The sequence below is a fragment of the Petaurus breviceps genome, unplaced genomic scaffold (genome assembly GCF_028583685.1).
Source record: "Petaurus breviceps papuanus isolate PSGF00001 unplaced genomic scaffold, PetGlider_PUasm1.0 78, whole genome shotgun sequence".
NCBI classification, from domain to species: Eukaryota; Metazoa; Chordata; class Mammalia; order Diprotodontia; family Petauridae; genus Petaurus; species Petaurus breviceps.
The window spans coordinates 3,580,933-3,608,159 of record NW_027186502.1 but is presented as its reverse complement, the minus strand read 5'-3'; the positions used below and the strand labels follow the sequence as shown (position 1 = coordinate 3,608,159).

At 40.3% G+C, this 27,227-nt stretch overlaps 2 protein-coding genes across 3 annotated transcripts; both read right to left on the bottom strand.

The window, feature by feature from the left end:
• Window positions 1-2,025: 2,025 nt before the first annotated feature.
• On the bottom strand, window positions 2,026-3,395 carry LOC138175576 (rab GDP dissociation inhibitor alpha-like). 2 transcript variants are annotated; one of them, XM_069106046.1, is made up of 2 exons: window positions 3,127-3,395; window positions 2,026-3,009 (listed from the first exon to the last, which is right to left on the bottom strand). In XM_069106046.1, exons 1-2 carry the CDS (start codon window positions 3,393-3,395, stop codon window positions 2,061-2,063), a joined length of 1,218 nt encoding a protein of 405 aa, XP_068962147.1. In that variant the 3' UTR covers window positions 2,026-2,060. The 2 variants fall into 2 exon arrangements, with proteins under 2 accessions (XP_068962147.1, XP_068962146.1); XM_069106045.1 differs by having other exon boundaries at window positions 2,026-3,395.
• A 9,060-nt stretch (window positions 3,396-12,455) lies between these two features.
• On the bottom strand, window positions 12,456-25,575 carry PDE6H (phosphodiesterase 6H). Its single transcript, XM_069106044.1, has 4 exons — window positions 25,481-25,575; window positions 14,970-15,151; window positions 14,235-14,275; window positions 12,456-13,146 (listed from the first exon to the last, which is right to left on the bottom strand). Exons 2-4 carry the CDS (start codon window positions 15,101-15,103, stop codon window positions 13,070-13,072), a joined length of 252 nt encoding a protein of 83 aa, XP_068962145.1. The 5' UTR covers window positions 15,104-15,151; window positions 25,481-25,575; the 3' UTR covers window positions 12,456-13,069.
• Between the last annotated feature and the right edge of the window lie 1,652 nt (window positions 25,576-27,227).

Below are 27,227 nucleotides of genomic sequence, written 5' to 3'. Positions count from 1 at the left end.
GAGCAGTGGTTCTCAAACTTTTTGGTCCCAGCATTTTTTACTCAAAAATTATTCAGGACCCAATCAAGCTTTTGTTTATGTTATTTAAAGATACTGATATTTACTATATTAATTAAAACTAGACACTTTAAAATATTGATCTTTATTTTAAAATAAATCCATAACATGCTAATATAGATAACATTTTTAATGAAAAAATAATCATATTTAAGACATAACTAGCCAGAAGAGTGGCATTGTTTTACATATTTTTAAAAATCCCTTTTAAATTTAGCCTCAGACATTTAGTGGCTGTGTGGTCACAGACAAGGCACTTAATCTCTGCTTGAGTTTCCTCAACTGTAAAATGGGGGTGATAATACTAGCACCCACAGCGCAGGATTGTTTTGAGGACCACAGGAGATATTTTATTTTTTAAAAAGTACTTAGCACGTAGTAGACAACACATGTTTATTCCCTACCCCCCTTCCCTTTAATATCCAACTTAATAGAATACAGGTGAATTCAAATATCTGCTTCTTCAGTTTTTGCTTTTATAATGTATGAAGAAACTACAGCCCCATAGAGATGTACTTGTAAAAGAGAGGGGTCTTTTAATAGGCAAATAATGCCTAGAATTATAATGAAAATAGTTTTGACCTCCTAGACCTTCTGAAAGGGTCTCCAGAAGGGGTTTGAGCATTCTCAGTATCTGCCTACTGCTAATCTAAATGAAGGTAAGGCTTAGTGAGCCAGATTCTGAAAGTATTTGATAGTAGGGATATCTCTCTTCAAGCTTCAGAGGAGGCACACTCATATTCTCATCTCTCTGTCTGCCTCTCTCTCTCTCTCTCTCTCTCTCTCTCTCCCTCTCTTCAACAGGATGTCTCAGAGACTTATTTCTCCTGTCCAATACACAGTAAGTGGGAGACAAACATTCACTGTGCATTTTGTCCCATTCCTCCATGGAGTGGGAGGATGAATGGGAGGAATGGTAGGGGGTAGCCCATTGCAGGGTTTTGGTCTCTTTCTCCACTTCTCCTTTTTCAAACTTTTCCTCTTTGGAAATTTCTCAGTAAAAGTTAAAAACCTCTTGAGAATAAGTTAAAAACCTTTCAAATGAAACTCCTGTCTATCTGTCTGCTCCTCCTTCACGTGGCCATTGCACTTAGGGAAAAGGTCTAGGGAAGTGTCTCCCTCTCCAACAAGTAAAGGGAAAATTAATGCAGCATTGATAGTATGAAAGGAGGCCACTAAATTAACTGTCTTCTTCCTTCTCCTGCACCCCAGGGAAGGGGAAGGAGGAGCATCACTATGGAAAGATATATAAATAAGTTAAAATCAACTAAGGGAGACAGGAATGGAAATACAGCAGCAGCTTTGTGAGTTCTCCTGAACCCTTCCCCACACCACCACACATTCTAGACCAGCACATAGTCAAGACAAAGAATAATTGATTGATAAGGCTGTTATAGGCAGCAAGTATATACATGTTCAAGGGAGAATAAAAGTACAGGGACAGACTAGACAGTCACCACCAGAGACATGGGAGGTAAAAGTCTGCTTTCATCTTTCCTTCAATGAATGGCCTTCCCTTCCCTTCCCCCTAAAAAAGCACTACAAAGGCAAGGAGTTTGGAGAAGGGGGAAAAGAGAATATAGGGGGGAAACAGAGCACAGAGATGATAATGTTGTGTGTACTGGGGAGAGGGGAGGGGCAGGAATGGGGGAAGAAGCAATAAATAGGGAGCTTAAAATGGGAGAGAAATTCTATCATCAGTCTCCTTAGGGTGAGAGGCAGGGATAAGAAAGGTGCCCCAACCCGCAATCTTCCACTGCTAGGCTAGGGTTTGGTCAATAAATGGAATTAATTAGAAGGGGTCTGAAAAGGAAGGTGCAGAGGAGAGAATAAGAGGGTAAATGGGGCATATTGCTGATTAATGTGTACCATCCAAACCTCCTCCATGATCCCCAAAGTAGAAAAGAATAGGAAGAAGGGAGAGAAGAAAATGTAGTCCTGAGGGAAGCAGGAAAGGGTGCTAAGGGCCTTAAGGGGAAGGAGATTAATTCCTGCCATCACTGTTAACCCTCTCCAAAGACATCTGTCTTTTTGCGCTTCAAGTTTTCAAAGTTAAAGTCTGTCCCAGTCATGTGCTTGTAAATATCTTTGATATCATTGCAGGCTGTCTCAAAGTCAGTGCTGGCATCATAAGAACAGGAACAGAAAATCTGGCTTTCCAGCCCATTGTCAGTTGGCTCATACAAGTCACTGATGGCCACAAACTTTTTATCTATAGGTTCCAGCAGCCTCAGAGCTGGCTCGATTTCCTTCTCAGGCTCTGCTGTCTCCACTGTGGTGCTGGCAATAGCAATGTACTTTCCCTGGGCAGCCACAAGCTGGGCATAGGAGATCATGCGCACAAAGATGTCTGATTTCCTGTGGACCTGCTTCTGGGGAATGATGATATGGCAGGAGCTGACATCGTTCGTGTTCCTGATGGGGTGGCTGAGGATGCAGATGACTCGGATGACCTGGCCAGTCTTTCGCACCCTGTCGGGGACATAGCTAGGGTCACAGATCAGCTGCTTGCAATAAGCCACCATCCCCTCCAACTTTACGCCCACCACTCTGCCATTCTCCATGATGATGTCATCTATGGGCTTGTTCAACATATACAGCCCACCGTAGATGGCACTCAATCTTGCAAATCCCTGAGGTAGCTCTCCCAGGCCATAGAGAGGGTACAGGTACGGGCTCTGCCCATACTGGCCAAGGGAACTGCTGTAGAGTTTGATGCGATAGATGGTCTGGAGGCAGGGCTGGTCCAAGTAGTCATCGGTTTGGTGGAGCGCCAGGGCATGGCCAACGAAGTCAATAACATCTTGGCCCAAGTCAAACCTCCCGTACAAGTCTCTCATGGTGGTGGTCTCAAGGTCCACACCCTCAAAGGTTCTGGGCTTGTCTTCATTGAAGGCTGTCACGAACATCAGGAACCTTTTGATCTGGTTTTTCTCAGACATGCTGATGAGGCTGGAGGCCAAGGCCTCGGCCTCGGTGGACGGCACCTTGTAGATCTCGCCCTCCTTGTACACAAAGCTGCCTTCTACCACTTTAAATTCGAGGTAGTTGATCACTTCTGTGTACAACAGCATCGTCACCAGCTGGCCACTGGCCAGCAGGAATTTGGGGATCAAATCAACGCTCCAGTCCCGGCTCCTGCCCAGGTTTTCAGGGGGCCCCTCACTGAGCCCGAACCGTTTGTACAAGTCTTCCAGGGTTATGGAGGCGCTTTCGCCCCCGTAGTAAGGGTTCCGGTCCATGTGCAGCACCTTCCTGCCGTTCACAGACATGATGCCCGAGAGAATACACTCCTTGAGGCCCGTGCCCAGCACGATCACATCGTAGTGCTCGTCCATGGCCATCACGGCTGAGCTCGGCCCTGCTCGGCTTCGGGCTTCGCAGCCGTTGGCGCAGCCGCCCCCGAGCCCCTGCCGCGAGTCACAGCCGCCTCCGCCCTCGAGGTCACCTGTACTGCCTCCGCCCTCGAAGCCACGGCGCCCTCCCCCCCCCACCACCACCATGCGGTGCCTTCGCCCTCGAGTCCCTGCCCCAGTCATAGCCGCCTCCGCCCTCGAGGCCACCACACCTGTAGCCTCCACCCTCGAGGCCGCGGCGGCCCCCTCCCCTCTCTCCCCCCTCCCCCCGCGCCCATGCCTCCTCCGCCCTCGGGGCCGGGGCTCCCGGCTGCAGCCACCGCCTTGGCCTGCTCGGCATTTGGTCTCTCACCATTCCCTGTTTGCGTGTTATGGTGATGAGAGGTCTCTCCTTTGTCCGAGGAGCCAGAATGCATACAAAAGGCTCAGAGGAGACCTCTAGCTCATCCTTGAACGTGAAACAAATGCCGGGCCGGAGGAGCGGGAGGTTCCCCTGTGGAAGACGGAAAGGTGGCTGTGCTTTATTCAGCGTGTCCGACTCTTCGTGACCCCATTTGGAGTTTCCTTGACAAAGCTACCGGAGTGGTTTGTCATTTCCTTCTCCAGCTCATTTTGTAGCTGAGGAAACTGAGGCAGACAAGGCTTCGTGACTTTCCCAGGGTCACACAGCTAAGCGTCTGAGGCCAGATTTGAGTTCAGGGCGATGAGTCGCACTGATTCCAAGCCCAGTCTTCATCCCTTCACAACCCAGATGCCCCCGCAGAGGTGTGCGGTGGGGATGGAGGGCGTTATTTGCCACTAGCCCTCCCTAAGGGGATGGGCTGAGAATGGAAGTATTACATTCCTGCACAGTTCTGCCCTAGCCTTCAGGCCAGGCTGGGCCTTCCTCTCTACCAAGGACAGCTGCCCAGATCAATGGGCCTTGGGGCAGGAGCTGCACGTTAAAACCCCGCTGCTGTCTTCCCACTAGTGATGAGCCAGACTTAGCCGTGTTCAGCAGGCTTATCCTGTCACAGATGCTATCACACTGTGGTTGGAGCAGCACTCAAGTCATTGGACCTCTGGCTGCTCTTAGCTTTGGAAGTTCACAGGATCATGACTTTGTGTCTGGGAAAGAACAGGCACGACAGGGACACGAGCCATTTGGTGAAGAAGAGTCTAGAGGTGTCTGTCCTGATTTCCTTCAAACCCTACACAACAGCAGGTCTCCATCTCCACTGACAGACCTGGCCGCATTTGGGTCTTACTACACTTGTGGGGCTCACCCCTCCACTGGGTATGTGGGGGCAGGCTCCTCTACACAAGTGAGGCCCCTCAATTTGCTGCATGAGTAACATTACTAGAAACCCAGGTCCTTAAGTCTAGATCCTTGAGAGTCATAATGAACTGCTCTCTAGGGACCCAGATAATATGAGTAGCAAATTTAAGGAGTTGTCCCAGAAAAAATGCTATGCTGTGGTCCCACTCCAGGTCTCCATGATCTTTTATTTCATCCATCTATGTATGTATGTATGTATCTATCTATCTATCATCTATCCATCCATGTATCTATCCATCATCTATCTATCTACCTATCTATCTATCTATCTATCTATCTATCTATCTATCTATCTATCTAACATATGTGTTTTTAAGCCTGGGTCTCCCTATTCGACCCAGGCTGGAAGTGCAGTTAGCCATCTGTTCTGTTTATCCAAACTGGCACAGTTTGCTCTATCCTTAAGTAGCCCAATGACCTTCTTAGTGAGGACACTGAATTGATTTTGGGCTGAAGGAAGCTCAGAACTTCTGAATTCAAGTGATCCACCAGCCTCAGCCTTCTCAACAGGAGTAACTACAGGTATATATCATCACACGAAAAGTTTCCATGATCTTTTAAGGATCACTGATAGAGGATCAGCAATCACATCTGCCAATTCTTTCCATGCCCTACGATGTATTTCCTTCAAACTGTGACTAAAATTCAAGGACAGCTAAATATTCTCTTTATTTATCTTGACTATCAACCTGACTTTTAGCCATTTGTTTTGTCCTTTTTTATTATAAAGATCATTCTTCTTGTAAGAAAAAGTAGAAAACACTTTAAATCAAATCATTTTGTCTTCTCTTTCATCAGTTTTTATGGTGTCATTATCTCCTGAGTATCAGTGCTAGCTCTCTGATCCTTTTACCCCCAAATTGCTTAAACCCATTTTGCCCTTATCTTTCCTTGCCATCTCCAGCTCATTCAGAGCCTTAGCACTCATGAAACTATTCTTAGAGAATTGTGCCTTGTTATATTCATCATCTGTTACCTGTCCTTGCTTCTATCTCCTGTCTTTTAAAAATTTAAGTCAATTGGTAAATTCCCTATGTGACATTATTGGTTCCCTTTTCCCCTCTTCATCAAAATTGTATGTCTTTTCAGAGTTTCGCGCTTGAGGGGTTTCCATCACTCTTGAGCTGACATTCCCTGTGGAATTTTGGTCTATGGAATCCTATTTATCTTCCATTTGAGTCCTTTGAAATCTGTTTTCATAAAAGCTAAGATACATATCAGACCAATAACAAATTCTAAGATAAAGTGGTCATTTCCATCTAAGGTTCCTCATTGGATATTCAAGCTGAAAATTACTTTAGAGATTATCTAACCCAATTCATTCATTTCCACAAAAAAGGAAACTGAAAAATCTACTGTGGGAAACGGACTAGGAAATGAACCATGTTTTTGTGCTAATCCCCAAGGATAGAGAACATTCTTCTAAATCTTTGTCTCTCTTTGTGTTTCATATATTTGATAAATGTGATAAATATTTATTGGATGTATGAGGGAACTAATGGAATGAATTGATACTATGCTAGTTGTATCAGAGTGTAGTAGACTCTGCTCATTGTCACAAGGAACCACACTCATTTCCATCTCCATCTTTTTTCATATTATCCCCCTTGCCTAGAATGGCTTCATTTCTCCATTCTCCCTACCCAAATCCTATCCATTGGGAAATCTAATTTTTTATGATTAATTTTTAGATTCTTTTTCTTCCCCTCCTCTTCTCTCCTTTCTTTTCATTTTCCCCTTTTCCAGTCTTCACTTTATTATATATTGCTAGCATAGATGTATAAATTGAATTATCCACATGATGGCAGCCTAAGCACAGAACTGTACTGCGTGCACATGCCCTTTAAACAATGTAGTGAGGCTTATATAAATAGAAAGCAGCAAGAGAAACATCTTCAGTAACTTCCTGTACTACTCAGAACTAAACCCTGAAAAATCATTGATTTAACTTCTTCTAATAACACAATTCGATCTATGTCTACCGTGTGATAACACAGAGTATTTTCTGCTTTTTATTACATAATATTACATCATATTACATAAGTGCTTGATTTAGAACAGCGTTTGAACATTGTCTCTTCATGTTCCTAGGATGAAAATTCTGACTTCAAAAAAAAGTAGTTTTACTTGTATCCACATACCTAGATAGGCTCAGTAATTTCAGTGTGAAATTTTACTTCTAGTTGATTCAATGTTTATATTTAAGGCAGTTGATGCTGTTGAGGGTTGAAATGTTTATGGAGTCAGATGATTTATTTTCTTCTAAAAGAGCAAGAAGAAATTCATAAATCCAACACTTTGGGAGATTTTTTTATTGACTTTTTAAACTCAGTATTTGATCAAAATCTGAGCCTAATAATAATCTTTCTGCTCTCTAAAGTGGAAACTGTGAACTTGCAAACAGGTTTACCTGTAAACTTTACAAAATATAATTTCCTCAAGGGCAAGACATTTTATTTCCATCAAATGCAGAGTATACAGGAGGTATTTAATAAATGATTGTTGATTGATCTTACCTGGATTCAAACCCTAGCTCTGAGACTTACTGCCTATGAACCCCTAAAAAAGTCACTCCTTCATTAGACTAGTCCAGCCACACTGATAAGTTTGCTGTTGTCATCTCCCACATCCATTACTTTGCAATTCATCCTTGGAATGATCTCTCTCCTCACTTTTCCCTCTTGGAACCTAAATTCATTTTAAGACTCAGCTTGAGTAGAACCACTTTCAAAAGATCATTCATGATTTCCACCCCCCAGTTGTTAGTGCCCCCACCTCATCTATTTCTTTCTTAGTAAATGTTTTTCTTCCTTCCTTCCTTTTTTCTTTCTTTCTTTTTTCTTTTTCTTCCTTCCTTCCTTCCTTCCTTCCTTCCTTCCTTCCTTCCTTCCTTCCTTCCTTCCTTCCTTTCTTTCTTTCTTCCATTCTTTCCTCCCTTCCTTCCTCCCTTTCTATGTGTTTATATTCATTCATTCATTCATTCATTCATTTGTGAACAAGTTGTCTCCCCCTAGTGGAATGTGAAATCCATATATGTGTGTATACATACATGCATATATGTGTGTGTATATATGGTATTTTTATATCAGACTGTAGCATATAACAAAAGCACACAGTAAGAGCCTAATAAATGCTTGTTGATTTATTGGTGTTCCCTATCATTGGGAGGCCATCCAAAGGAAGTTGGAAGACAGTGGTGGAAAGAGCACTGAATTTAGAGTCGGAGGAGTTGGGTTTGAATCCCTTCTGTGCCACTTTCCTATCAGTGTGACCTAGAAGGGAAGGGACAGCTGACACAGTGCATGACAGAGTTAAGATCCAAAGAGATATTGACAAGCAGTAGCACTGGGCTTATTCTAATAACTTTGCCTGGCAACTTCCCACCCTTAATCACTCATTTACTGGAGTCTGACCTCATTGACTGCTCCTGAAGACCTTTCCCAAACAGTACAGGTCAGTGTAAATTCTTATACTTGAATTTTACAAGTACAGGCTGGAGGAAATAATCCAAAAGCTATTGTCAGCGGGGAAATATGGGGTTTTAGTGGACTCCAAGATCAATATAAAGTAGTGGTGTAAAGTGGGGGCCAAAAAGTTAATGCAGTCCTTGGCTGCACTGAGAGGAGTGTAGCAGAGGCTGAACTGGCCTATAGTGGCCTTCCCATGGGGGGGGGGGGGGGTGTGCTCCAAATTGCCCTTCTTTCTTCCATTCGACCACATGGGAACTTTAGGACCTGCTCCCAGCTATGTGACAGTAATAAAATTATTTTTCATCTTGGTATAATGTGATAAACCCTCAGTGTCCTTTTTCTGTTTTTGCGTTTGTGCTTCCTTATCTCAGGTGAAAGATGGACATGTCTGATCTTCCTGTTTGTGAATCTGAAAGGTTCAGAGGTCCTGGACACCATCAGGTTGTTGGGCAAATGGATGTAGGGAAGAAATCCTCAGGAACTAAGTCAATGTTCTTGGGAAGGATCACCACCACCAAGAAGAGAACTGTCCCAAGCCTACCTAGCAGCTTTGCTAGCAGATACTTATGATGGAAAGCCAAGGTGAAATGTACAATGCCTAATTAGCAATCCTCAAAATTGCTTTGTGTTCCGATGAGATTTAAGTGTCAGTGTCTCAGAAGATTAAAACTGTAGTTAGAAGTTGTTACTGAATTGTGTTTTTAATCATTCTATTAATATGTGCTGAGTCTTTCATGCTAGTTTTTCTTTTGTGTTTAGGAATAAACTACCTGTTTCATAGCTGATTCATGTTGCTTATTCTGTACATTTTGACTCTCTCCCTTTTTGGGGGAAAAGCCATAAACTAATCATTAGTAGAATCATCCCTGCAGCACCATGGTGGGCATCTAACAAGCTGAAGAGTTTGAGATCCCTCTTACTAGTCAGGCTCCAACTAGAAGAAATCAAATGCCTGGGCACAGAACAAGCAATGGGTATTGACTTTTTTTCTATTTAGTTCCAAAGGCAAAAACCAAGAGCAGAGGATGATTTGGGCTTGATATCAACAAAAACTTCCTGACAACTAGAACCATTCACAACCGAATGACTTATCTTGGGAGAAAATGAAAAAAACTGGATAGCCCATTGTTGTGCATGTTAGGTGGGCATTCCTTCTGGCATCAGTCTGGTCTAGGGGTCACTGGGGTCCTCCCATCTCTAAAAGTCTGTGATTTTGTGAGTTGGCATCATTCTCTATGCCTCAGTTTCTCCATCTGTAAAATGAAGGAATAAGACTAAATGACCTCTGAGAGTTCTTCCACTTCTACATGTAGGATTATATCAATACTTATCATGGTACAGGATGACTAGATGACTCTTGGGGTCTTATGGCATATTACATTTGGTTAAAGAAACTGGGGGTGCTTAGCCTGGAGCAGTGAAGGCTAAAGTGGGACATGGTAGCTGACTTCAGGTATTTGAAATGCTGTCATGGGAAGGAGGGATCAGACTTGTTCTGTTTGGCTGGAGAGGGCAGAACCAGGAACAATGGGTGGGAAATGCAGAGAGACAAATTTAGACTTGATGTCAGGGAAAACTTCTTAACAAGTAGAGTTGTTCAAAACTGGAAGCACTGCCCAAGAGACAGTGGGCTTTCCTTCCCCGGGGGTCTTTCATGCGGAGGCTGGATAGCCACTTGATGAATACATTCTAGTGGGGAATTCATTCTGGGGATGGAATGAAATAGACAACCTGAAAGTACCTTCCAGTGCTTGAATTATGTGATTCTGCAATTGAGTTTCTATAACTCTAACTTTAATTTCTGCTGTGAATGGGAATATCACCAGGTTTTAGTAGGGACTAGGCATGGACCTTCGGGGATGAAATACTGTTATCATCAGTGGCACAAGTTAAAGTAGAAGATTGTGTATGGGAATAAGTGTATCTACTTTCAGAAACTTCTTTCCCCTAATTATGGATGTATAGACAGAAGTGCTCATCACTCAAGGAGAACACTCTTCTCTGAGGGTCACAATAAGCTCAAGCACAATAATTCCCAAGGAAAGAACAATAATGGGAAATTGTCATTTTTCAGGCATGTTCTCTAACTATACAATTTTTTTCAATATTATTTCTGGATATGTAGTAATATAACTATGGACAAGGAGTGATAGGAATTACAGTATGAGGTTGGAGGTGGGAAGGAACAGCAGCAAGAGGTAATGAATGAATACAGCCATCATGAAGACAATTCAGCCCAGCACTTTTCAGAAACACCAAGATTCCTTCTGGTGCTCACCTTCTCTTAGCAGCTAGGTGGCACCGTGGATAGAGTGCTGGGCCTGCAGTCAGGAAGACTCATCTTCCCACTCCTTGTGTGACCCTGGGCAAGTCACTGACCCTGTTTGCCTTAGTTTCCTCACCTGTAAAGTGAGCTGGAGAAGGAAATGGCAAACCACTCCAGTAGCTTTGCCAAGAAAACCCCAAATGGGATCACAAAGAGTCTGACACAACTGAAAATGACTAACCAACAACAGCTAACATTCTCCAAGAAATTTCTAAAATATTAGCATTAGAAGGGCTTTTAATGCTCATATAGACCAAGCTACTCATTTTACAGATGAAAAAAAGAGCTCAGGGGCAAGGCTTCACAACTAGTTAGTGACACAACAAAGGTTAAAAACTAGGTCTCCAGTTTCCATTTTAGTGGTCTTTTCGTGCATTAGTCTACCTCTCTGTTAACCCAATTTTTGCATGTCTATCACTGCTACCCCTCTTTCAACCCCTTAATATTTAATCTTAACCTGAACTTGGAGTCAGGCGACCTCATTATACCTGCTTGATCCGATATCTAATATTTTCTATCTATAGATAGGTTATAATCTCTTAGAGTCTCAGTTTCTTTATTTGTAAAATGGGGACAAAAATACCTGTGATACCTATCTCTTGGAGTTGTTTTAAGGAAAGAGCTATATAAACTACAAATATAAACGATAGAAAGACACATCATTATGCCTACTAATATAATATAGCTTTTAGTACTTCCTTGCTTTTCTCTCTTTGTTTGGTCTATTTACGTAACTATAACATTTCTTTTTTCTTTTAGCATTCCTATCTTTGGCCTTTATTATACTTTGTTTCTCATGTTTTCATCTTTTCATCCTATCTTAGCTAAACAGCTGCTCTGAAGAAAAAATATAGGCTCCCAGTTAGGGCTCAAAAGGACCTTAGGAACACCTACATAACCATCCCCCTCTGTCCTCCCTCACACTCCCTTCACTATAGATGAGAAATTCAAGGTCTAGAGTGGAAGTGACTTTCCTAAAGTCACACAGCAAATAAATGGCACAAGGAGGGTTTGAACCAAAGTCTTTGACTACAAAAGTAGTGTTCTTTCCATTATCCCACAATGTAATGTAGAAATAAGAGGGAACCCAAGACTGTGGTCAATTTAAGCCCATTGTCCAAATATATTCTGTTTGAAATATGAATGAAAATGTTGCCACCTTGGTATTATAGAAAATTCAGTGAGAAAAGTAATGGATTTGAAGTCAGAAGGGCGTTTGTACTTCTTACCTCTATGAACTTGAGCAAGGCACTCTCTAGGCTCAGTTTCCTTACCTGTAAAATGGGGGGAGTGGAGCTACATAAAATCATGTGATTTATCCTATGAATACTACATATTCAAAATCAATATTGAAATTGTGGGGATGGCTAGGTGGTGCAGTAAATAGAGCACCAGACCTGGAGTCAGGAGGACTTGAATTCAAATCTGGCCTCAGACACTTAGCACCTACTAGCTGTGTGACCTTGGGCAAGTCACTTCACCCCAACAGCCCTGCCTTCCCCCCTCCAAAAAGCAAAAACAGCAACAAACGAAAATCTATTTTATAGGCAGAGTACATCCCTGAAAAATAAAAGTTCACCTTAGTTACTGCTTTTCTCCTGGAAACATGGAGTTTATTATAATATCCTTCAAGGTCATTTTCTACAATGGTCCTCTCTGTATTTCATGCCCAGCATTTTGTGAAGATCTCAAAACCTGCTTTTAATTGCTTACATTCTTATACTACTGATTTTGAAACTGGAATGGAGAAATATTGCTAACCCCAACACATCCAAACCAGCAGTGGTGCTTGAATTTTCATAATTGCTGTGGAGGTGTAATTGTTTGCAGCTATTCAACACAACTTCACCATGGTGAGGCAAGCAAGCTATCACTTTATATCAGTGTGTAAAACACAAAGCTTTTAAAATTGCTGTCAAACATCCACATTCTTAGGTAAGTAGAACTTTATTTTTCTACAGCGTTCTCAGAAATGCCTTCCTATTGAAAGTTCCCTACAAAAGAACACAAAAAAAGTCAGGAACCAAAGAAACAAATAATATGAGAACATTGTCCTGATCCACTGGACCAAACATGGACTCATTATATGGACTCGATGGCTAAAAGGAGAAGATAGATGTGAACTAAGGTGATATAGCTTAGGCTACTAAGGATTTGTTGCATATGGATGCATAATTCTATTCTCTGACCTACCACCAACTATTTGCCACGGATGCTTTTCTTCTGGCATGGGTCAGATGTTCATGTGCTACATTTTAGACAACTTTATCTGGTCAAGAGGTAAATCAGTCACTCAAAAGGAAGGTTTACCTCTTTGAGAGCTGAGCTATTTTGAAAATAGAATGTTTGACATCCAAGGGAAAGTTCACTTCCTTAATCCTTACATGTGACTGATAGTTGAAGTGCCTAATCTGTGGGAGAGCCTAAGGGGAAAATACTCTAAAACATCTAAGCCTCTGGACACATCACAGATTGGTAGGGTCACACATAAGCTTCCCAGGTAAGGGAAATGTTAGGGGCAGATGACAGCTACTTTCTTGACTTAGATGATTCCAAACTGGGCCAGCTCATGTAATTCTAGGTGGCTGAAGGCTTCCCAGGGACAAATGACTGTGATATCTGTAAGAGAGGAGAAAATCATATAAACTCATTCTTTTACACAGATGTAGAAGCTTGAGTGTCCTTTTTCAGGGAAGGTATTCAGATAGAGGGATGTCTCTATAACCTCACCTTGTCTTTTTCCCCAGACATTTAGCTTAGCCAGAATGGCGTCTTAGTCCCCATATATGTTTTAGAGGAAATTAAGGCTCAGAGAAGCTAATTGACTTGCCCACTTTCTTACTGACAAAGATCAGGTGAGGAGCCCTGGCTTCCCTCCGTGTCCAGCACTCTTTCTGTTGTTTCATGTTTCTATAAACTCAGTAGTCAGCTAGATGGTGCAGTAACTAGACTGCTGGACCTGGAATCAGGAAGGCTCCCGTTCAGATCTGGCCTCAGACATTTACTGGTTGTCAGAATTTGGACAAGTTACTTAAACTCTGTCTGCTTTAGTTTCCTCATCTGTAAAATGGGGATAATAACAGCACTTACCTCACAGGGATGTTATAAGGATCAAACATGATAACCCAGGTAAAGCTCTTTGTAAATCTTAAGGTGCTTCATAAATATTTTTATTATTATTTCTTAGAAAAATGCATGGTTGGGGAATCAGAAGTGGGGCAATGCTGTTGGTCTGATCATATATGGTGCTATCCCCATTTTTTCCAATGAGGAAATGGATATAACCAGTAAGTCTGAACTAGGATTTATTACTATAATGATTATTATTAAATAATTAACATATATGTATCATTTTAAGGTTTGCAAAGTACTTCATATAATTACCTCATTTAACATTGATTTGGATATGTGTCCTGATTCAAAGTGCAATCTGATATATATCATGCTAACTCAAAAAAGCAGCTGATTGCAAAATGCCAATATATGCATGCTTGCTATTATAAATGCAACAGTTCTTATCAATGCCTAACAAACAATTGATAAAAGAAAAAAAGGTTCCTTATACTCATTTTAAACTTTTAGCTGCCTTCATTTAGGCCTAGTTTTAAAGTATCTATTTTCTTGAAAGTATAAGAACTGATACTCTAAATTCTAAGAAGAATTCTAAAATTTAAGGATCTCATATAAAAATGTTTCATTAGGCCCACCTGTTCCAAGGCCCTCCATGCCTGGGATGTCATCTCCAAACCTATGAAGTTAAAAGGAAAAAAAAAGAATGGAGAAGGGAGGATTAGCTGAGATCAGATAAAGAAGATCCTGGATTGATTCATTTAGGAATTCACTTGACTGAAAAGAGAGAGAGGGCAGATTTGTTAATTTTTTCCCCTCTCACATCTATATACAGTAGATCTTTTGATTTGTACGGTGTTCACAGAATCTCCTGGATCAAGAACAAGAAAAGGAAGCTCAAACAAGTATTAGGCAATGTGCGCCAATGGAAGATGTATCAAAACTGAAATATCACTTGAAACATTTATGAGCTATCAAAGGAAGGTCTACTTTGTTCCTCAGTGAGAGATTTTAGTACAAGCTTTGCTCCTTTAAAAAAGAGAGACATACATTTAGCCAATTAAATATTGGGACAGCTGTAGCCAGGTGATAAACATGATACAAAGTGAACTTATAAGGATGCCCTAGGAGTTGAGATGGTATGGACGTCATGTTTGAAGACCTTCAGGAAAAGCTTGAAATGAAAGTAGAGGAGGAGAGAAAAATGAAGGGACCACAGATGGAAAAAAAGAAATTCCTGAGTATGATCTGAATCTTCAGTGACTATTCACTGAATATTTGGTGAATTAATCTTCAAACCAAGACAGTTTAGGATAAATGAGCATGAAATATGGAGGTATATTTTCCTCCACCTCGGACATAGGAAATCTTACCCTTTCACACCTTTCTTAGGAGGTTTGCTCTTGAATTGTCGAGTTTGTCTCTGCTTGAATTTAGGGGGTCCCTTACGTGGAGTAGCGGGGCCCTGGCCTGAGGCTGGAGGGGTCAATGTGTTGTTGTCACTCATTTTCAAGTTCCTAGAGGTTGACAATGTTTCCCTTTCAAGTGTCTTAACCTGCAAGATAATCACAGACAGCAAAGTAAGTGAAAAATGCAAAGGAATTTCTTAAAGTTTTATACGTCATTATCAAGAACAAGGAATGAAGATATTTGGGGGTTTTCACTGGAAGTTAGATGAAGTTAATACATTTCCAATAAGAAGAAATTTTAGATTTATGTGGCAATGGAGTAATAGGAGAGTAGTAAACTAAAATAATCTTGTAATAGAGAAAATTCAGGAGCATAGGTGGTAGACTGAAAAATACAAGTATTGGGAAATATAGGAAGCTAAGAAATATGAAACATCCCAATGAATTGTTTTAACCATTTATGACCATAATTTAACTCTGAAATCAACTCTCTGAGAGTGTTGCTCTAGAAAAGAAGGAAACAAGAATTTATCAAATGCCTTCTACATTCTAGGCAGTGTGCTAAGTCCTTTACAAGTAATTTCACTTGATCTTCACACAACCCTAAAAGGCAATATGTGACGCTGGAAGGGATGTTGAAACTGAAATATCACTTGAAACATTTATGAGCTATCAAAGGAAGGTCTACTTTCATTGTTCCTCAGTGAGAAACTTTAGTACAAGAAGGAGGTGTTATTATTATCCTCATTCTAGAGTGGAGGAAACTAAAGTTAATTGACCAGAGTCACACATCTATTAAGTGTCTGAGATCAGATTTTTGAACCTGGTTCCTCCTGACTCTAGACCCAGCATTCTATACACTGTGCCTATGGGAGAAAGAACAATAACCTGAAAATAAAAGGACTGCTAACTTCAGAGACTGACCACCATCAGTTTATTGCCTTTACAGGGCCCTACATCCCAGCTTATTAGAGGATAAGCTTTTATTCTGTCCATAGCCATACAAAAGGATTCTCAGCCTTGCATTTCTTGGGTATCTTCATTTCTTATAAATTTATAAAAATAGCCACGATGGCCTCACAATTAAGAAAAGCAAATGCTGAAATGAACACTAATGGCAGTGTAATGAGGTCAGTTGCTAGGATACTCAGCTATTCTTTCTTCTCCCTAAGTTCCCCATCAGTTAGTATAACCAGCATTCCTCCTGATAAAATATTTTTCCTTGCCTCTCTTTCAATATTGCTCAAAAAACCCTCTTCTAAACCTTCCCCTGTGGCCTTTACCTTCGTTTTCTTATCATTTTCTGAATCAAATTTAAAATCTTTATCTTCACTTTCAAGGTATTTGTCTTCTATCTTCTATTTCTCTAGTTAATCATTTTTTTTCTCCAGTAAATTGTTATGTATTCCCCACCCTCTAGTTTCTCTTTTGCCATTATTCAAACCTACCCTCTCTATGAAGGGAGGCTCTGCTCCCCTCAGTTGTTTATGCCCATTGCGACTCCTTTATGCACCTATATCTTATTTTTTTATCTTAGTTACTGAGGTATGTGTCATACCTCTCTTGTACACTGTAGCAAGGCAAGGAGTCTTTCTAATTTAATCCTTGCCACAGACCAAGCACGCTGCTGTGTATATGGTAGCAGCTTTTAAAATGCATTTTAAATTGAATTAAGTTCAAACTCAAATTCTCTGATTTTATAATGCATACAGAAATCTCAGGGTTGGAACCAAGGTATAAGAAATTTGTTGCTGAAATAGCAATGATGGGAAACCTGGAGAGATATTCCCTTTATCTTAGAATTTGTTGGAGGAGATGAAATTCAGTGAGGCAACCGGTGGTGCTATGGATAGAACACTGGGTGTAGAGTCAGGAAACTGGGTTCAGATGTGGGCCTGACACTAACTAGCTGTGAGACCCTGGGCAAGTCACTTAACCTCTGTTTCCTGTGGTTTCCTCAACTGTCAAATGAGGATAACAATGACACCTACCTCCAAGAGTTGTTGTGAGGGTTTAATAAGAAAATATTTCTCAAAAGCACTTAGCACAGTGTATGGCTCATAGTAGGTACTATATGAATGCTTATTTCTTTCTCCTCCTCCCCTCGTGCACCTCACCCTATGTGTATCTGGAGAACAGACTTCAAAGGGTTCAGAGGATTCCGTAAACCCAGCCTATACACCCTGGTACAGCCCACAGGCTGCTTGCTGTACATCAGAGGATTCCTCAGCCTGGGAAATCCTTTGGTGTGCCCGTGGGCTGGGAGCAACCCGTGGGCCACAGGTTGTGCAGGCCTGCCATAAACTAAAGTCCTAGGGAGGTTAGTATAGGAAGTTCTAAAGAAATCTTTTTAAATAAAAGCTTATTGCTAGCAATATTTCCCATTGTCTCCATTCCCTCCCAGAAGATATTCCTTATAATAAAGCAGGAATAAAGGAAGGAAAAAGAAAAATTCTACAAATACAAAACAATATATCAAAAAGTCTGATGTTATATGAAGTCTCCCCCAACCACTTCTGCAAAGGAGTGCAGAGAGGTGGCAAGGAACTTACCAATGGTTGGGGGGGGGGGATGTTCAAAGAGAGAGGGAATCTTGCAGGGTGAGAAGGCTACAGGGCCAGAGGGAACTTGTAGAGTGAGAAGGCAGCTGAGGCATTATACTCAAGTTTGAGAATCAGAAGTGCAGTCAAGTGAGAAATGGCATTAGAATGTATTATTGAAGGGGTGGTTAGCTAACATCTAGAAAAGGAAGCAGTGATCAGGAAAAGCCAATATGGCTTCATCAAGATGCTATGCCAGATTAATCACAATTTAGTTTTGATCAGAGGAATGCTATAGATATAATTTACCTAATTATAATATATTACGATGTCTTTTCTTATTCTTGTTGACACACTCGTGAAAAAATATGGGTTACTATAGATGATAGTACAGTTTAGGGAATTCAGAACTTTAAATGAATGGTCAGATCCAATGAGTAGTCTACATTAAAAAAAGAAGTCTACACTAGAAAGAAGTCTACATGAAAGGGCCCAACGGATCTGCCCTTGGCTCTCAACTATTGAACATTTTTTATCAGTTACTAGGATAATAGTATAACAAATTTGCAGATAATAATCATGATAGCTAATGTTTATATAGTGTTTACTATGTGCCAGACACTATGCTAAGTGCTTTACAAATATTATTCATTTCATCCTCACAACAACTCTGGGAGGTAGGTGCTGTTATTATCCCAGTTTTACAGATGAGTAAAACTAAGGCAAACAGAAGTTAAATGACTTGCCCAGGGTCACAGCTGCTACATGTCTGAGGCCAGATTTGAACTCAGGTGTTCTTGACTCCAAGTCCAGTACTTCTTCCACTCAGATGACATAAAACTTATTGGATAAAAGAGTTCAGATCTAAGAAAATTCCAGCACCTAAAATACTGATTCAACTATGAGATGATTTTTTTTTCTCTTTTGGTCCAGACATGTAATTTCATTGGTATGGGAAATATCTGATCGATAAATTTTCTTCACCAATGCAGATCAACAAGTGTTCTGTAACTCGTGGTCTTAAAGGTCTTAACAGTCTGTGTCCCTGAGAGGTTAAGCGACCTGCCCACAGTGACACAGCCAATACATGTTAGGGGTTGGACTTGAATACAGGTTTTCCCGACTTTAATTGGCTCTCTCTTTCTCTGTTTTGCTGTGTTGTCTCTCAAGATGAAACTTTATAGGGCTAATATAAGCACTTGGGTAAAACTTCATGATAAGGATTTTTTAAAAACTTCACAAATAAAAATCTAAAGACTTGGGAGCATTTCATAAAAAAAGATCTCTAAATTTAATAGATTACAAGCTTCACATTAGTCAATAACATGATGTAGCAGTTAAATAGGCTCTTAAATTACATTAAGAGAGAAACAGTGTTTAGAACTAAGGAGCCAATAAAAATAGGTTTTCTATTCTCTGTCCTGGACAGCTCAGGTCAGTTGTAATTCAGAATACACTTTAAATAGGAAAATGATCAATATTAGGGCATCCAAAGGAGAACAATCAAGATGGTGAAGTATCTAAAAGTCATACATTACAGAAATTATTTGAATGAACTAGAGATGTGTAAGATGGAGAAGAGAAGACTTAGGAAAGACATGAGAGCTAAATTCAAGTATGTACAGGGCTGTCACGTATAAGAGGGACTATATTCATTCTATTTGGCTCTAGAGGGAAAATATCCTATTTCCTTATATTCACAGAGAACTGCTTCCCCAAAACAGCATCCAAGGTCATCCTCTTCAGCTCTATATATATCTTCTCTTATATCCCCCACTATTCATCCTTGTTTTGTACTACCAAACCTAGACTCTCTCTGCCACCAGCCATAAGCAATCTCTTCTTACTTGAAGTTCAGTTCATCAAATTTATCAACTAATACACATCTTGGTGGTTGTTGTGCAATGGTCCCTGGGTCATTCTCCCTCCTTTTTTCAAATTCAGTACCTGACTTCTTCTCCTCCTCAATGCTTACCCTTAAACTAGTGGACTTTAACATTCGTGTTGTTGTTCCCTCATTCAAATATCCTGGTTCCTCAGGCTTCTTAATTCCCACAACCTATTTTTCCACTCCATCTCGGACATTCTCAGGCATGGTTGTACTCTCAAATCTTGCTGTCACCTCCATGTGTTCTACTTCCATAGTAAAAATTCATATTTTCTTTATCTGATCATAACCTATCATTCTAACTCTTTATGCCTTACCCCTCCTAAGCTTCTTTTTCATCATTGTCATGACTTCCAATCTTTCCATACTCAGTATGTTCCCAAAGCATTAGCTCTGTTCTGACTTCACTTTCCATCCTTCCCGGTGTTGATCCTATAAATTAATCAATTCTGTTCTCTACTTTCAAACCTTTTGACACCTTGTCCTGATCATGACTTGCCAAAATCAGCCCTAGATTACTCTCACTGAAGTCCTTCACTCCCTGTTTTTCGAAGCTCATGATTTTCTACTACCCCCTTTTCATTCTAAAGTCCAGCTAGACTGGCTTACTCTCTGTTCTTCCCATACAGTAAGTACTCCATCTCCCAGTCATCTCTATGCTTTAAAAAATAACACCCATCATTCCTGGAATGCACTCCCTCCTCATCTCTGAATTCTTCACTTCCTTACAGATTTGGTTCAAGCAATACCTTTCATATGAAGCCTTTTCAGATTCCCTTAACTGCTAATGCCCTCCCTCTCTAACCACCTTGTATTTATTTTGTTTTTATCCTCTCTATATTTATTCTATGCATACACATATTATCTTCCTCATTAGAATGTAAATTCTTTGAGAGCAGTGACTGTTTGCATTTTTTTCTTTGTCTCTCCAATTCCTAGCACAGTGCCTGTCACTAGGAAAGGATTAATTAAATCTCATTTAGTGAAATTTGCAGTGCGTGAAAAATGCATATGATTTGAGCAAAAAAAACTTCCTAACAATTACAGTTGTCCAGAAGTAGAACAGGTTGACTTAGAAGACAGTAAGTTCTTCCTCATTGGAGGTCTGTAAGCAAATGCTCAATGATCACCTGTTGGATATGTTGAAGGTACAGGTTGGATCAGATCAGAAATTCTTAACTTTGGATACATAAACATGTTTTAAAAATATTTTCATAATTGTTTTTCAAAATAATTGGGTTTTTTGTCATCTTTATTTTATGCATTTACAAACATTATTCTGGTTTCACCAAACTACCACCGAAGATCACAATACAAAAAAGGGTTAGGAACCATTGCCCTTCATGGCTTCTGAAGTCCTTTCTAGCTCCAAGATTCTGTGAAATTGGGATCCTCCAAGGTTGAAAGTCATTTATTAGATGTCTGATCCTAGCCAAGTCACTTAACCTCTCTCTGCCTCAGTTTCCTTATCTGTAACATGGAAATAATAGTACCTACTCCTCAGGGTCATTGTAAGGACAAAATAAGATAACATTTATAAAGTGCTTTTCAAACCTTAAATTGTTACACGCATGCTAATCTTATTGAGAGTATAAAGTAGACAAAGATGCTACCATAAAGATGTTTTCCCTACCTCTCACCATTATGGGAGTAACTGGAATGATATGTACCAACAGCAATTGCAAAGCTTATTCAATAGTGTGGTTGCAGGCAGAGGCCTGGCATGTGTAATTATTGGAGTATTTGGAAGGTGTTGGGAATATGAGAGCATGGAAAAAGGGGCAGTGATTGTGGGGTGTGTGCATTTTGGAAGTGCTTTTTGTTAGAACAGGCAGTGAGCCACAGTAAGTGTCACCATTGGGAGTCTTTGGTGCCAAGAAACTTGTATAGTTGCAAATGCAAATGCAGGCTGTGTAGGGGTGCGAGAGGAGATAGAGTTTTGACCCGATTGCTAGTACTACCGCACCCAGCATGAAGTATATACTAGTAGTATGGCATGAGCAAAGGTGAGAGATTAGAGATAATATTCCATCTAGTGGAGTATCCCTGAATCACAGCACTTGAACCCTCCTCTGAGTTCTATTTCTAAAGGAAAGTGTTTCAGGGAGAATCACTGAGCAACCAAACACGTCTGTGGTCTCAGCTCCAAATCATGTTTCACATGACTAGATACTTCTTATTTCTGAACCCTTTTACAAAGAGCTCCTGGCTCTATCACTCTACCCCCAAGATAAAGTGTTGTAAAACTACAAGTTGACTTTCATAAATGCTTCAGGGAACAAGCCCCTTTCTCGCTCTGCTGAAAACCCTAGAAAAGAAACATCAGTTCCTAACCTCATGGTACCACATCGAGTCACCAGGCAAAACTCTTTGCCTTCAGCAGTTCTGGTGACAGAATAATTGAGGGCATGGGAAACAACAATGGACAGCACAGGGCAGCTTTGTGACCATACTCCCCAGGAACAATACCTGTGATAGAGCCATGACTTGAGCCTGTCTCCACTTTGATAACTACAAAAAAAATTTAAGAACTCCCAGATCTTTGGGGAGGGGGGATATCTTGGTTTTAATTCCTTCAACCCTTTCAAAGTAGTAGGGAGTCCTTCATCTGCTCCAGTCCTTTTGAGGAGTTCTGGGATGTGGGGAAGCACCTAACCAGACTTGTCAGCCTAAACTACATCAGTGATTCCAGGAGACACTATACTGTGCAAAGAGGCTATGGAGCAAGAGCTGAAGCCAAAATCCTCCTTAATTGTTCCCGCAGTGTGCCATTGCTAAGGGGCTCCGTCTAATTAGATACACAAAGACTTGGAGCAAGGTATAATTGTTATAGGCCCCAGGCATAGAATTATCAACTTTGTCTATCCAAAAAGATAGTTTCTACTTTCTTCCTCTTTTCCAAATTCTATTTCTGTTGGCACTCCAAACAGTGACCACAATGTTTAGGGACTTTTAAAATATTTAATAATTATACTTCCCCATTTTCTTGTATTTTTTAATTTGCCATAGAACTTGGATGATGAACCTTTCTGGATAAATAATTTGATGTCTTGTTGCTTTCCATAATGGAAAAATTGCAGTTGATAGAATCAGGTTTGGAAACTCAGGAACAGAGCCAAGTTAATCTCTGAATCCTCTCTCAAGGGAAGAGGACCTGGGATAGTCAAGCAATCTCTTAATCCAATGATGTCAAATTTAACCTCTGATCCTCTTTGGAAAATCTTTATTCTGGAAGAGTCCATATGCAATGTAATCTTCCATGCATCACGATTCAGACCTGTCAGTCAGAGGAATCAGGGAAAACTGTGATTTCTTGGTCATGGAAAAACTCACTGGAGAAGAAGCATCAGAATTGGCAAGAGCCATTCAGAAAGAGATGTGACAATTCTGTTTCTAGCCACTTAACCCGATTTCCCCTGGAAGCCACAAGAGTTTTCTGCTGCTTGTTTTGAACAATGATTATCCATGTTCTCAAACTCCTCTTTCCTTTTCTGAAGAAAAAACTAGGTATACAAAAAATAAAATAAAATATGGAAAAGGGAAGGCCTCAGTCCAGAGTCAGTATATACTAGACTGAAAGGAAGAGACGTTTATGTTTTGCAAACCGCAATTTAGGGGAAGTCATTTCAATAAGATTTTAGCATGATATAGAGACAAAGAACTGTTCTGGTACAATTCTAACAGTCCTGGGCCCTGGTTTCTACTCCCTGTGCCATAAATACAGAGGCAGATTCAAAATTCTCTTACTTTCTCAATGTGGAAAAGATTTGTATGGGAGAAAAAGTGAAATTTTCTCCAGTGAAATTTTCTGACAATGAAAATGTCATTTGGAGTTATTATACTCATGAAGTAAGAATAAAAAACTCTCAATAACTGGAGAAAAACTCCAAACTGACAGCTACTAACCAAAATTAAAATCATGAAGAACCTGGCCCTAGAAGGAAACAAGTAAACCTTTTAAATTCAGAGAAAGTCCCACTGTACTGTAACCATGAATGAGCATTGTAGCTATTCCTGTCCTCCATATCAACTCTCCTTTACCTTCTTCTTCATAGCCTCATTTCAATCACTTAAATAGCCATTCTGATGGTAGCAAGAAAGTTCAGCCTTATGACAATATCATTGGTTATAGAACAGGAGTGAGAATAAGGTGGGAACTTCTTGGGTTCCACCAAAGTTCAGTAACTGAGGGAATAAAAGGTCCTCAGTAAAAATCCAAAGAAACACTTGTATGATTGTAATGCGAATGTAAATTTTAAAGATCTTCCCTGCCCCTAGGCTAAAGTGCACCAGAAGCCTGGGGAGGGAGGCTTGTTTTTCAGTAGATACTTTTTGATTGGCCAGTGGGTCAATAAGGTTGTTACATTCTCTGAGCCAGGAGAAGGCTATATAAGCCCTGATGTGTAGCTTTGTTTTGGGACTCACTTTGAGAAGTGTTCTGTGATTTGATCTGAATTCTGGGAAGCCGTTGTTGAGAGTCCCCCGGCTTTGAAAAACCCAGAATGTGGAAACCCAGATGTTGACTGGGTATGGATGTAATGGATGTAATGGTTGGACAGTTTGGAAATCTGTCTACTTGATGTTTCTGTCTTGATAATTATGCCTGTATACTTTGAGGTTCAGGGTGCTGACCTTTTCTCCTGAACAAGGTAAAGATATATGTCTGACTGATTAAAGTAAGCTTGTTAATCCATTTTGAGTTGCTTTCCTTTAACAAAGCAGATCCAAGAACCTGTGGTAGCTGCAAACCCTGAGGACGCTTGGGGTGCTTGCTGCTACAATGATCTGATGCAGAATGAAGCAAATACATCCAATACACCAATTATAATGGCCAAGTATAGATCCAAAGACAAGATAGGAAAATGAACTTCAATTCAATTTAAAAAAAGTTTCTGCTATGTACAGGCACCGTCCTATGTGCTGGGGATACAAAAAGAAGAAAATAGCCCTTGCCTTCAAGAAGCTTATGATCTCCCATTGATCTTTGCAGAAGTGAGGGACTGTGGGTGTGGAACATTGTGTGTCAAATTTAGTTAGTGCATTGGTTAGTTTTGCTGAAATGTTTTTCTTTTTTTCTCTTTGGATTACAAAAGGGTGGCTCTTTGGGTAGGGGAAGGGGACTGATATATTTGGAAATGAAGGCAATATTAAGGAAACATAAATACACTTATATAAATACATGTGTACATATGGTGACTACAACTGTGTAAATAGAAAGAACACTAAAATCAAGCTGATCACAAAGTAAACAACCAGTCGGCCCCAGAGAGGATATGAGAAAATGCATCCTTCTATTTTTTAATAGAGATTGCCAATTATGGTGTTGTACACACTACCAGAAAGCTCATTAATTAGCATATATTAAATGTTTGGTATGTGCCAGGTACTGTGCTAAACACTGGGCATAAAATCACTTTGTAAATGGTTTTTTCTAATTCACACAGGGAAGGGGTGGAATAAGCATTTATATTATGCTTCCTCTGTGCTGGGCTAAGTGTTTTACAAATATTATCTCATTCAATCTTACAACAACATTATTCCCATTTTACAGCTGAGGAAACTGAAACAAACAAAACTAAAGCAAACAGGGGTTAAGTGACCTGCCCAGGTTCACGCAGCTACTAAGTGTCCAAGTTCCAAATTTGAACTCTGGCCTCCCTAACTCCAGCACAGTGCTCTATCCATTTCACTACTAACTGCATTATGGAAGGGTCCATTTGTTTTGGGGGGAACAGAGGAAAGGCAGGGAAGGATTTGGGAGCATATTTGGAAATTACTATGACATAAAAGCAATAAAAGATCTTAGAAATATTAAAGGAACCAAAAATACAAAAATAAAACGTCCTCATCATAAAGAAGTAAGAGGTAGTCTCATGGTAGGGACATACTATATTGAGTATATTTTCTTAATACAGAAGAGAAAAACTGTCCCATTTTTCACAGACTGACTTTGTTCCCTACAAATTTTTAAGGCCAGTTCCCTCTTTGTTTCCTCCAAGCCCTGCTCAGGCCAACACTCCAAGACCTCATCCCTGAGAGATACTCACAGTGCTGAATGATGTTCCTGGAAGTCATCGGATTGCCTTCTTCCCTCTGAATGAGAAAAGGCTATTTGAGTCCCGCTTTATCCCCCTGAAATACTCTTATGCTTGCTGCCTAATCATCACATCATGAGCTCAGAGCCCTGAGACCACCTTATGAGAACAGTGAAGAAGTAGGATAGTAATTCAACCTGAAAAAGGTTTAGAGGATTACTGCTAACACTCTTACCTAACTTGGGACTTCTCTCCTTTTAAGTGAATATTTATTGATTCCACATAAGAACACGAAAATGTCACTATTGCTTCATGTTGGTTCATTTGTAATTAAGGTCAGATTTTTTTTCAAGAGCCTTCTCTTCTTCCCTCCCCTTCACCTAGTCAGGGGTGGGGAACCTATGGCCTTCTAAGTCCTCAAGTGCAGCCTTTTGGCTTAGTCCAAGTTTTACAGAACAAATCCTTTTATTAAGGGGATTTGTTCTGTGATGTAGTCTAGGGAGAGAGAGAGATTTGGAGCAGGGCACCCCCTGACAGCCAAGGCACCTAGGCACACAGACAAGGACAATGAGGAGAGTATAATTTTTCCTATTCCTCTCAACTCAACGGACATGTATCAAGCTCCTATTATGTTCAAGGCACTAATCAATAAGGCATGAATTTGTTTTGTAAACCTATATCTCACAAAGAGAGAGCCAAAAAACACTCCTTCCTCACAGGCAGATACCAAAAAAAAAAATCAGGAGACTTGCTGCAGGATGAGAATCCTATGAAAACTGGTAAATAAGGAACTTTGGTTTGTTTGCTGATTGTTGTTGGCTCCTACAAAACTCAAGAGATTATGGAAAAGGGGCCAAGCAAAGATCTCCTAGATTTGAAGGCCTGTTACATAAGCCTAAAGTACTTCCAGCTGACAAAGGATCCTAGTTTCATTTGAACAGTACTTTCTACTTTTATAAATGCTTTTACATGATTATCTCATTTGATTCTCACAATGGTTTCATGAATTAGATAATAATAATAGAGCCAATCTATAATTGAAATCAGGTAAGCCTTACTTTTCCCTTCATGCACAAGGGACTTCAGAGGTACAAGTGTAAGGAGGTGAAATGCTTTTGTATCCAACTGAAAACACAAGCTGCCAAGCAGAGGTGTTGTACGCATGTGGAGCTATACAGAAGCCTGTAGTGAAGGCTAATACACCAATACAGGTCCTCGGGGAAAGGACAGACAAACCGAAATGATAGCAAAGTCTCAAAGGAAGCAAGAGACTGAGGCAACAATGAACCACATGTGAGTAGATTGAGAGAGAAAAAGAGAGGGATGGACAGAGAGAAGATAGAAGGAGAAAGAAACAAGAAGAGACAGTCATGTAGCTAGGAACTACATGGGCCACAGTCAGTCAATCAGCAATCATTTATTAAGCATCTGCTATATGCCAGGCACTGTACTAATTATTGAGGCGACAAAGAAAGGTAAAATACAGTCCCTGTTCTCAAGGGGTTTGCAGTCTAATAGGAAAGAGAGCTTGCAAATAGTTATGTGTTAACCATCTATCTACAGGACAAAGTTGAAAAAAAAACAACAGAGGGAAGGCACTTGAATTAAGGAGTCTTTCATTTTTTTTAATTATATGTGTGAAATATGTTTCCATATTAACCATGTTGCCAAAAAAATGTAAGAAACACAAAGAAAGTGAAAAAATATGCTTCAATCTTCACCCAGACTCTATCAGTTCTCTCTCTCTCTGGATGTAGAT